The sequence below is a fragment of the Tiliqua scincoides genome, chromosome 4 (assembly GCF_035046505.1).
Source record: "Tiliqua scincoides isolate rTilSci1 chromosome 4, rTilSci1.hap2, whole genome shotgun sequence".
NCBI classification, from domain to species: domain Eukaryota; kingdom Metazoa; phylum Chordata; class Lepidosauria; order Squamata; family Scincidae; genus Tiliqua; species Tiliqua scincoides.
The window spans coordinates 211,983,797-211,996,609 of NC_089824.1; the positions used below are offsets into that span (position 1 = coordinate 211,983,797).

The 12,813-nt window shown below is 38.8% G+C and overlaps 1 protein-coding gene across 2 annotated transcripts in view; it reads left to right on the top strand.

Annotated features, from left to right (window-relative positions):
- GNAS (GNAS complex locus) overlaps positions 1-12,813 on the top strand; it is a 163,602-nt gene that overhangs the window by 47,372 nt on the left and 103,417 nt on the right. For both annotated transcript variants that reach the window (XM_066623104.1, XM_066623105.1), the window contains exons 3-4: positions 6,939-6,993; positions 7,080-7,199. In XM_066623104.1, the coding sequence (XP_066479201.1) occupies positions 6,939-6,993; positions 7,080-7,199 (175 nt within the window). The remainder of the gene's footprint in view (positions 1-6,938; positions 6,994-7,079; positions 7,200-12,813) is intronic.

Sequence of the window (12,813 nt, forward strand, 5' to 3'; positions counted from 1 at the left end):
CAGGGCAGCAGAGAACATACAATTGCATGCCAAGCGCCTTCCCAAAGACACAGAGTATTCTGATACCTGAATTAAACCATATTTAATCGCTTGTTTGCAAACGTAGCTGTTTCTATGTGCACCTAAGGACCCCTCTCATGTAAGAATTCCTTTTTTGTTCTTACTCCCACAGTTGCTTAGAGTAATTTTACTACATGGAACTCATGTAAGCCATTTTTTGGAATCCATTCACTGCTTCCTCTCCTCGAAGTAATGCCACACTACATACTACATGCTACAAGTGCACCTGTACAGTATTTTTCCCTATGTGTAGACAAAGTAGCTAGGGGAAAGGGATGTGGAGATTGACAGCCCAATCCTATGCATGTCTACTCAGAAGTAAGTTCATCTTTAGGGGGGAAGCACATAAAAAATATTTTATTTCTCCAATAAAAAAATGATTTAAAAATAAATAAATAAAAGATTAACAAGTTGTGAGTTCCTGCTCTTTTTTTTTTTTATGCATGACCTCTGCTGGGCTCAAGCGGCCCTGTGGAGGGTGGGGGGCAGAGTTCACTCATCCATGGTTTCACTTAACCCCACAGATATGAGGGCATGCCTGTATGAGTTACAGGAGTATTAATTTATGGTTCAGATTTTATGCAAAAACTTGGGGTAAGAATGAGTAGTAACTAGATGGATATGATGCATTTTTTGGCCTTCTTTCCTAGTGTTAAAAGAAGGTGGGAAGCAAGTCTTGAGCCAACCTGACCGAAATCCCATCACTGCCTCAGGTGGTGAGATGTGGAAATTCTCCCCCCCCCCAGTGTGCTTTGCGTGTTGTGCATTTTTCCTAGCAGTCAGCTGGTCTTCCCTCGGATTCCCTTTCCCTCTGTTCTTCTGTTTCTTCCTCCTTGCTCCTGCCACCACCCTCCGCCTCCTCCTTCTGACTTCAAAGGTAGGGAGGTCCTGGGAACTGAGGGAAAAATAGAGAAGTGTGGTTTTGAATAGCAGTTTTCTAGTCTAGTTCAGTTTCATTTATTCAGATATTTTTAACCTCCCTTTCTGCTCCCAAAGGGGCCCTCATGATATACCAAAAGATACAATTGATAGCATAAATAAACAGAACTGTCATCAACATCAGTATTTATATACCGCTTTTCAACAAAAAAGTTATCAAACCATTTTACAGAAAAGAATCAAATAACTGTCCAAAAGGGCTTACAATCTTAAAAAAAAAAGCAAAAAGAAAAAAAAAGGCAGAACACCACCAGCAAACAGCCACTAGAAATGATACTGTGCTAGGGTGAGGAGGGCCAGTTACTTTCCCCCTGCTAAATACTGGTATAAGAGGAGCACCACTTGCAAAAGTGCCTCTTCACCTAGTTAGCAGTTATCCAATTAACAGAACAATTCAAAGCAACAGATAAAAACCCCAAACTAACTAAAACTGAAAGCTCAGGGGAAAGCCATCATTATGGTGCACATACACTTAAGTAAAATGCCTCCTTGAATAAAAAAGTTTTGACCAGGTGGGGGGAAGACTGAATTCCTCCTTTTATCTCTTTGCTCCTCTTTTTTTAATGGCAGAGAAGCTGAAGCCATTCAGGATGAGGAGGTGGTGTGGAGACAGGTGTGATGATGCAATGGGCACAGGCCACTCTCTGTGGTGGCCATTTCACCTCCCCTTATTAGGCCTATACATGCAAACAGGAGCAGGGTGAGCCCTGCTTCCCCCCCACATTTGCTCCTCATAAGGACTATATACAGGCTCCAGATCAAATGCTGATAGCCTGAAACATGGGGGTGAAAAGGCAATCTGCTTTTTTTTACTGCCCTGCATGTTTGTCTGATCAAATGTTTGCTCAGCAGTTGTTGTTTTGTTAAACCAAAACCCAGTCAGTTTTTTTTAAACTTAAATTATTCTAAGTGGGATAGAGGTGGCTTTCTGATTGTCCCAAATGCCAGCCGATCAGTTCTGTGCAGAACTCCTTCAACTGTAAACAGGAAGTATGAGTTCCTCTGAATTCTATCCGGGGTGAAAACTCTCTCAAGTGTGGTGAATATGCTTCCACAGTGGGCCAAACTTATGTGTGTTCATATGTTTTGTTTTAAAAGGTACAGCAAGGAAAGAGAGAGTGCAATGTCTTATAATCAAAGATAAAAATCTTTGTATGATCTTGATTCCTTGCTACTTGGAAAGGACAGATATGATCTGCCAGTATTCTTTTAATAATAGTTTTTGAAATGGTGTGTTGATTTCACACCTTGGAAGTCAGCAAACTAAGATTTTAATGCTTAGCACTTCAGTTAAGCAATGGATTTACTGTATTTTTAAATCCTTGATCCTAAATTGCACTTGAAAGTAAGTTATTAGTCTAAACTCTTGACATACTTCACCCTTTAGGAAATCCAGTGTGCCATTTTCCACTCATGGAAAGCATACACTTAGTAAACATTACAAAACACAAAATGAGATGTTCGTTGCTGTAATAAGATTCTTTGTTTACTGAAGATGTCATAGGGCTATGGTAACACAGACCAAAATAGGGACTTGAATAGTCCTGTCATAAAGACTATGATGACTGCCTAGCAGTTTGTCAACTGCAGGAATCCTGCACCACTTTGAAATACATCATTGCTTAATGCTCTGGTCAATAACTTTGACCTCTGGTACAAGCTCTTAATAAATCCAAAACTTTTCTATTATTGGACAATACTGTATGTTGTAACTGTTCACTGATGGTACTTTACCACTCCAGCTTACGTTATTTGACAAATTATAAGTATGTTTGTGCTTCTCAGGACAACTGAAATGATGGACAAAGCAGTCCTTATAACCCCTTATGACCCCAAGATTATAATTTAAATATTAAAAAAAACTTGGATGAATATGATTACTGGTCCTCTCACAGATGCTGTGTTTTTGTATAGCATTCCATTGGAAGTTGTCTAATCTACCTTTGTTGAACTGTATTCAGAAATCTGGACTTTAAAAAATGAAATGTACTTAGATGAAGAATGTAAGATTAAATTTACAGCACTGTGGATTTTATTTTTGGAGTTACAGTATCGGGATGCTCTCTCTCCCCTTTGACAGATTATTTTTGTATATAGATATTTTGCTAATGAGTTAAATGTTTCTGTGATGATCTTGTAAGAGGTGATGCCAGGTCCTCCTCCTTAGTCATTGGCAATATGACCATTCACCCTATAATAGGGGTCTCCAAACCCTGGCCCGGGGGCCAGATGCAGCCTGTGACCAGCCTCTATCTGGCCCACAGCCAGCCTCTGATCCCTGAGAGCCTCTGGCCCAGTTGACCAAACATAACCAGAGTTGTGCTTGTGGGGTAGGGGAACGGGGCTCCATTTAGGCATGTGCTTTATTTCTTGGATTGTGTTGGTGCTTGGAGAAATCCTGAGCATTTGAGCCCATACATTCATTCATCTAAGGTCCATCTCTAATGTATTTATTTAAATTTTATTATTTAATTTCTTCTTCTGGCCCTTGACACTGTACCAGATATCTGATGCGGCCCTTCGGCTGAAAAGTTTAGTGACCCCTGCTCTATAAAATAGGATTGAAGCCTGGTGTTTATTTTTGACCTCTCCCTTTTGTTGTCCATATTTAGTCTGTTGCTAAATCATGCCACTTCTCCCTTTACAATAATTCATCAGATTCATCACAGTGAACCTTAGAGGGTTCCACCTGCTCAGTTGCAGCACCTCTGCTAGGCACAACTGAACTGTTGAAAAGCTGCTTCACTTTCAGAGTACGCACTCTAGTTGTTTTATTATTGTGCAACTATCTCCATTGATGCTCTATCTACCCTTTTGCTTCATCCCTGCTACCTAAGCAAAGGCACATTTTTTCAAGTGGTGTTCCTCTTATATTTAGCAGGGGGAGAGTAATTATCCCTTCACCCTGGCAGAGTGTCTTTTCTAGTGGCTATTGCTGGTGGTGTTCTGCATCTTTTTAGGTTGTGATTCCTTTGCATTAGGGAGCTTTTTAATTTCACAGGGCAATGCACATTTTACTGTCTTGTTAGACCTATGCCTATGTATAGTTGGGGTGCGGATTCCAAAAATGGCATCGGTTTTGCTCTGTCATGTCTAGTTTCAGAGATTTGGTATAGACTTGTTAGTGAATGGTTCAAATAGATCCTTGTGAGGAAGCCTATGCCGTGGCTTCCATTTTGCAGGCCTGTGTTATTTGATTTTGATAATTTGATTATGCTACTTTGTGAACTTTTACTGAAAAGCGGTATATAAATACTCGTAATAATTGTTCCCAGCTCTTAGGAAAGCCAAGGGGAGATAAATTAGCTCTGTAAGGGAGCAAACAGGTCATCTATCTCACAAAATTGTAATGAATTACTTAAGGTGTAGAAAGCATTGCATACCAGACAATTCTAAAATAAAGATCAATAGTAATAATGGGGTGCCAAAGTGTAAGGAAGTATTTGAGGAAGTTTTTCTGAACTATTTTGGGAGCTTTCTGTGCATTTTAGTGCACTGCTGACCTGTGTGCATTGCACTCATAGGATCAGACTGTCAGTCTTTGCCTCATTCCTGGAATACCCAAGTTTTTCTCCTTGACATGGATACTGGTTGTATGTTGTAGGCCACTTTTAGCAAACATGTTAACTAGCAATTTAATTTATTTCCTCAATTTATTTCCTTCTATCAGTTATTTCCTTCCATCAAATTATTGATTCACTTAGAAAAATTAGTGTGTGATTTAGATAGGTAAGTAAGTAAACAAAGTGATTAATGTGAATTGGGAAAGTACCTTTTAAAAAAAGTACCTTTCAAATCTGTGTGGGAAGATGGAGCATCATGTTATAGCAAATGGTGAGAGGTAGAAAACCTTTATTGAGAAGTAGGTGTGAATGCAACTCTTTGGCCAATTTCTTGTATTGACTTTTATATTTGACCATCCTAAAGAAGGGGTGGCTTAAAAAATAGAGAGGTGTTTACAGCATCGCAGTGACTTTGAAATGTGTTCCTGAGAACAGTTGTAGTAAAGGCTTAGAGGCTTAAACACAGCCCATTAAATTAGCAGGAACTTTAATTGTCAAGGACCAGGAAGAAGGGCAATAGAACGTGAGTTTAATAGAACATGGTGAGGTATTCTGCATCAAATACTGAGATTTGTGAGAAGGAATTATGAGGCTTATAGAATAAGAGTTGGGGTGACTTCTGATTCCAAAGTAGAAATTATGCCTAACTTTTCCAGACTTTTTCTAAAATACTGAAGATTAGACATTTATCTTTAAAATAAAGGAAGATTAGGTCTATCAGTTTTCAAATTTCAGTCTGCATCTGAATGCAGGCACTGGTTCTTTGGGGTTGGGAAGATTTTCAGTATTAATGCTGTCTTAAATTCTGCCTTATGCCGATTTTGAAGTCTTCTAGGTCTTTCTGTCTTGGAATTGGACGATGACTTTGCCTGCTGCAAGTTTGAGAGTCTGTCTCAGTGTTGCAGAATGTCTAGTGTCAGGTTGTGCATCTTAAGGTATCCATGCGACTGCATTTGCATGCACTACTGAGATTTAATTTCTGCAGACTGAGAGAGGGGACTGAAACCTCAAAAGCAGCAATTCTAGCATGTGTGCCTGCACATTAAAAATAGAATGCTGTCAAAGTTGTTAAAGTATCCCCCAAATACCCCCCAAAATAGGGGTGGTGATTTACCAGGAATGAGTTTCAGGAAACGGCTGCCTATAATACATACACACAGAGTATATGAGGATTTCCCTCCTCTTGGTTGAATTGGTTTATTTTTGATTGAAACAGGTGAATAATTTAATATCTATTTCTACCCCCAAATCCAAAACAACCCAGTCTGCAGTTTTTTGTGCAAAATGTTTTCATTGGATCTTAGATGTACCAAAGATTAAAATACTTCAATGCAGTCAACAATGCAGTCAACAATTAGGTGTAGTCTTTCAAGGTAGAAAAGTTAAAAAACAAAACAAAAAAAAAACCACTTGAAAGCAAGTTGGTGTATGTGTCTGTGTTTGTTTTTTTTAATTAAAAACTGACTGCACCAAGCAACTTTGATTGTAAGTATATCCAAGAGCCTCAAACATGTATTCTATTACCTATTGGTGTGGGAGGGAAAGAAACTCATTTTTTTGTTTTTTGTTTTCCAGAAGTGAAACTGAAAGTACATAGCAGGCAACCACAACTTTTAAATATAGAAATACTCTCCTAATGCCACTTCCTTTCACACTGTTTTACCACTATAGTGATACCTGGGTGTGATTGACAGCAGTTGGAACCAGTGGGAATAATGCATTTTGGGTAGCACTATTATCCTGCCTAATAGTTCAACAATGTCTCCTATAGCACTGTTTCACACAGCACTAGGCTTTTCGGGAATGTAACCCCTGCTCTGTTTGGAAATATTGCAGTATAGTCTTCTGTTATACGAGTATGTGTTTGGAGGGAAGGTTGAAGCCTGTCCTGCCACTTTAACTCTTCCTAGTATAGTATCCACCCAAAAACTTTGAAAGTGATTTCCTCCATTGTAGACTAGACAACTTTGTTTAGCTTCTGTGAATGGGTTTGAAATACAGAGTAGTTTTCCCTTCTGTAAAGCCGCCTAGAATGCTCCTTTCTGGAGTGGAAAGGTGGGATATAAATTCTACAAATAAATATTTATTTATATTATTATTATTATATTATTAAAAATAATATATTATTAAAATAATAAATATTTATTTATTTGTAGAGTTTATATCCCGCCTTTCCACTCCAGAAAGGAGCATTCAAGGCGGCTTTACAGAAGGGAAAACTAGATTAGCTGACTGGGTATGCATATGTTTTCAGTGGCTAGCAACTGGCTAGCAAGAATATTTGTCTTGATAAAAGTTCTGACATTTGTTTTCCCTTTCAAAAAGATACTTTTTGCAATCTAGAAATTTTAATTCACTGTGTTTTCTTGGTTACAGGGAGAAAAAAATGAAAATTCAGGATATTAAAAACAATATTAAAGAAGCTATAGAGGTAAGTCTATAAGCCTCTGGATTGCTTTGAACTACTCTTTTAACCCATCACTTTTTGATAACTTCTTTTTATTCCATTTTGCACAGACAATAGTGACAGCAATGGGAAATCTGGCACCTCCAGTTGAGCTAGCCAATCCAGAGAATCAATTTCGAATCGACTATATATTAAACCTAGCAAACCAGATAGATTTTGACTTCCCACCAGTAAGTATTAAATTCTTATTGACAACAGGTTTACTCTGGGTTGGTGTTTTGTTTTTATTCCTATTTTTCACTGCTAATTGTTAGACACGGTTGCAGTTTAGTGAAATTTCTTAGAGAATGTTCTGTTAAGATTTCAGATGTGCATGGCTTGACAGCTTGGCCAAGTACTGATGTGATGTAGGGTTAGGACATAGCTGCCTTTGTTTTACAGCTGTGTTGCACAATCCATTCTACTCCCATAGTCGTGGTGGTATTGGTTGACAATTCCTTGCTCTGAGTAAGGTGCATTTAAGAATGGCTTTTAGCAAAGTTAAATGAATTATGGTAACACTTCCCAGAACGTTGCTGCCTGTCTTGTAGAAAATAATATCTCCAACAGCACAGGGGATATGTTCCCTGAAAGTCAAGTTCTGTATGAAACAGTGCTGTCAGAGATAATGCTGTAATAGATTGTTTTGAAGTCAGTGTCATTAATGTACAGGCATTGCAAACTGTCATCCAAAATCATTTGGAGCTTTCCATTGGTTTTTCTTTCTTGCTCTTAATTTTGAAAATATGACTAGCATTACAGAATGATCTCCAGGACTAGGAATGCTGATGTACCTAGTAGTAACTGTAATTTTATAGCATGCCTGGTGCAGAAAGTGCTTTGCAATTCTAGTATCACTTACACTCTTGAGGTGCAGATAACTAAATCTCATATTGCAGACTGAGGGGATAGGAACATGGTCATAGCCATACAAGAAGGTCCATGGTTAAACTAGGAATTGAACCTAGATCCATATTCAGTTCTTTCATATTAAGTTCTTTCACCTTCACTTGGTTTGATACTGAAACCCATGGATCCGATTAAAATACCAAAGAAAGAGAAAGATGAGAGCTATTACATTACTTGAGCTGGACCTTGATACTGAGTCCTTGTAGCATGTTTTGGTACATCTTTAGTTTGAGCCCCTCTTTCAAGGCTAAATTTAAACTTTAGTTTTAAAATTAACCTTGCCAATACTTGTGTCATGTTTCATAATTGCATGAAAGAGATTGTGTCCAAGGAAGTAAAATCCTGCGTCTTGAGACATGTGTTCAGCTATACAGGTAGTCTCCAACTTGAAGTCATCCAAGTTGTAGCACAGACATTTCTGCACATGCATGGTAGTGCTGTATTTATGATGAGAGAGAAAGCTGCATTTTGGAGACATTGAAGTGGTGGGTAAATGAGAGTAAGGGTGCACTCATAACCCCTTATGTGAGTGCTTTCCAGCACTGGCATAGCAGTGTCAATGGGACATATGCTGCCTCCTGCAGTTGGGTGTCACTCACAGAGGCCTCCTCAAAGTAAGGGAATGTTTGTTCCCTTGCCTCAGAGCTGCACTGCCCTTACGTCAGTGCTGGAAAGCACTGACATAAGGGGCTAGGATTGTGCCCTTAATAGAACTGTACTGTTGTTCCTCTCCAACTATGGTAATATGAATTGTAACTTCTTGTAAAATGCAACTCATACAAGTGTAGCCCCCCATCTAAGATGCTGTCAGGCCCATTTTGTACTTTACATTACAAAAAGCAAAATTACATAGTGTACATCGCTAGGGAGTGAATGATCTATTTTATAGATTATGTATAGAAGTATTTCTATACAGTGTTTTTTTTTAACACTTAAGAAAGTAGTTCAAATTTTTTTAAATGTTTCAACTTAAGTACAGACCTCCAGAACTGAACCTGTACTTAAGCAGGGAACTGCCAATATATTTATATATTTTAGGTTTATACTGGTTTATATGTTCACAATGGAAAGCATTATCTGATGCTATTAGTTTAGTAACTGATTGTGTGGAAGTCTATAGTATACTGATAGTATATTCAAATTCCTGTTTGATAGTAACTCAAACTCCTGTTTGAGTTTTGTTTATTTTACAGATTAAAAGGTCTCTTATACCGCAGTTGTAAGATTTTCCCTTCATTAATTTGTGGCTTTATTTCTAAACACCACTATGAAAACTCAGATTAAATATTTGGAGGGAATCTTCTTATACATCTTAATTATAAAAAGATTAAGTGGTTGGCAATTTAGGGACCTATGCACTGTTTCCGATCCTCAGATTGCCACTCTGTGGCTTGCTGACAAGAAGCTTCTGCTGACCCTGCCATGGCTGCATAGCTAGTCAGGACAAGAGGCAGAGATTTCCAACTAGGCTAAAGCTTCTCAGGAAGTCATAGTTAATAATCTTGCACTAGTTAGAGATTGAGTAGGTCCAGTTGGCACTACACATTTCCAGGTATGAGTGTAGCTTTCCACAAATACATTGTCTAACTGTTGGGCAGTCAGTGTCTTACCAGCTGCAAATAGCCCTACCCAAAAACTGACAATGTTCTACAGTAGGACTGTTGTATGCTGCTTCATTAAAGACTCCTGTTTCTCTGCCATGCTGGCTGGAAATAAGAACTGTACCTTTATTGCTGGTAGAATACAGCAAAGTCTGGACAAGTGAAATTACCCTCACTACAGGAAGATTTTGCTGCTGTTCCAGTGATTCAGTCAGGGGGAAGCTGCTTTATTCTGCTCATCTCCCTACTCTTGTCTCCAGTTGTGAAGTAAAATTGGTTTTTAAGCATGGTTGCTTTCAACTGGGGGAAAGAGGTTGTGAGTAAAATGACAGCAGTGTTGAGATAGGAGGTGTCATTTCTGCAATGTTGCTGTTATGGTAATGAGACCTGTGCTGTTATAGTTTGTTCATAGTCACTGTCTTCTGACAAGTGTGCCTTCCTTGAGGACTCAAATGGTAGTCTCACCTGAAATCATTTAAGTGTTTGTTGTATTCCTCTGGTACTGGAAAAAATGAACCTGTGTATTAATTATGTGTTAAAGTAATTTCATACCTCAGAATATCCCAGTGCTCAGTCTCCCTAGACATATTAAGTGAAATGAGTCGTCCTTGGAGAAAAGCGTAGACTTTATAAGCCTTAAAATTACGTAGATTTCTTCATAATGCAGTGAACAAGTAGAGAAAAACTGAATCCTGCTGCATGTAAACTTTGCAGTACAGCTGATCATGTTTCCATTGCGTGATTAAATTTCAGCAATTACTTGACTATCTTGAAAGTTGTGCATGCAACAAATACTGTTACTTCTGAGTGTGGAAGTCACCTACCATTTGAAACGCATTGTTTCATCGAGCACTTATTTTGATTGTGGAATCAAATACCTCTTTTTCTTTTTTTCCTCCTGGAAGCACTTTAATCAGCCTGTATGTAAGTTTGTTGTTTTAAGTGTTTGAAACCAATGTTATCTTTTTCTTTTACTACTGTACATAGCATGGGGTATATGTGAGGAAGATCTGGATTGGAACCAAGGTAGGGACAAAAATAATAAAGCCCCCTCTCCCATTGGCAGTTTCACTCTGTTCCACCACAATGGTATTTTATTTTTGTGAACAACAAAACATTTAATCTCATACTTTCATCATAATGTGTAGAATGCCCCATATGAGGACATAACTGTAGGAATGAATTGGGTAATTGGGACCATCTCAGATATGTGAGAAAGGCAAGTTTGAAACGTATGTATGCTGTGATACTGAGGTCGAAGTATGGATGTGGTTTATGCCACATTACAGTGCGTGCAATTTCGGGCATAAATTTGTGCTCAACAGAGGATAGTGTTTGACATGACCTTCTACTGAAAGAATAGTAGTGTTTGGTGATGCAAGATAGTTAAAAATTGAATGCATTTGGTAATGGATTACTAGACTTCCTGAACTCAAATGATTTGGGTCTTGTATTAGCTGTGACTTGCAAAATAACGAGGAATTTAGGAGCTTAATAGATGACAGTAACATCCCCTTTTTGCTTCCTGTTTAAGTATACCTAATAAACCACTAGTAACCAGTGGTGTTTAAAAGTTTGTCAGCAAGCAATTAAACATTTTAAAGTGTGACTGGATATTGTAAAACCATAATGGCCAGATTACTGATCATGAAGGACATGTAAGGGCAAACCCTCCTTTCTTTAAATAATAAAAGTCAGTGCTTCCCAAACTCCTACAAGGGATTTGAAACTCCTCAGGGTAGGGGGGGAAGCGCTGTAAATGTATGCTGTGGAGGGGGGAAGGCAGCAACACAATCCCCAGGATTGCACTGCTCCAGGGGGGAGGGGGTTTTCTCCACCAGATGGAGTGCCGGGGTGCAGGGCACCCTGCAGATACCTCTGCAGGATTCCCCAAGCCTCTGAAATAGTAAAAGAAATTGAAAGCCACTTCCTGTTCTCGATCAAAAACCGGCTTTCAATCAACCTTTCTTTACTATTATAGAGGTGTCTGCAGGACTCCCTGCAACCCTCCCTCCCTTTTTCAGAAGCCAACTCTCTATTTCAGTGTTTCTCAAACTGTGGGGTGGACCTGCTAGGTGGGTCGTGAGGCAATTTCAGGTGGGTCCCCATTCATTTCAATATTTTATTTTTAGTATATTAGACTTGATGCCACCATGGTATGTGACTGCATTTGGGGAAATGTTACAGACCTGTACTTTTAACAAGCTATTATGTATATTCTTTTAACATTGATAGTCAATGGAACTAACTCCTGGGTAAGTATGGGTAGAATTGCAGCCTAGGATTGTTAAAATTTTCCTACTTGATGATGTCACTTCCAGTCATGGCATCACTTCTGGTGGGTCCTGACAGGTTCTAATTCTAGAAAGTGGGTCCTGGTGCTAAATGTGTGAGAACTACTGCTCTATCTGGTAAGTTGGGGGGGAAAAACCCTCCCCACAGCAGCATCCTGTTTGACAAACTGATTTTCTTAACCATGTATGCACAACTTGACAATCCCAGGGTTCTAAACTCTCAGCTTGGGGCAGTAATAAGTGAAAATCAGAAATACGATTTTGGTAGCACATGTAAAAAAAGACTTAAATTGACATGGTTAATACAGTAATTTAATTTTATGAAAAGCCTTTCTAAATATAAAGGACTGAATGAATGTGAGGACTGAAAAATCTTTCATCCTTAAAGTAGTCCTTCTCAGTAAATGATTTGTAGTCTAAGTTTAATGTATAAACAGTGGGTTTAACTCTCTAGGACCTACCTTTAAGGTGTATAATATGGGCAGGAGATCTGGTCTAGAGGGTAGAGCCTCCGTTAGCCTGAAGATAACATCAGAAGGTCTCCAGTTCGAGGACACTGGCAGCTCCCTGAACGGCTGAGAATGGCAAGACCTTGAAGCAGCTGACAAGCCGAGCTGAGAGATTCCACCTGCTCTTGGTATGGGCAAGAAGCGTCTTGGCTGCCCTCCATGTGAGAGATGGAGCTGCTTGTCAGCCTGTGTGGGAGAACTGGAGGCCAGAAGTGAGACCAAACCAGGATGATCCATTCTGAAATGTTGTTGGTTCTTGAAAGAGAGAACCTCTATGATTGTAAAAATCCCCTTGAGGGATTTAGAAACTCCTGCCTATGTAAACCACCTTGAATAAAGTCAGAGGAGTAATCCGATGACCAGAAAGGCGGTATATAAATACCTAGTTGTTGTTGTTGTTATTTTTATTTTTATTGAGTTTTAAAACAGGACTAGTATAGAGAGCAAATAAGCCAAAATAGAATATCAATTCTATTTTAACTTCTGACACTT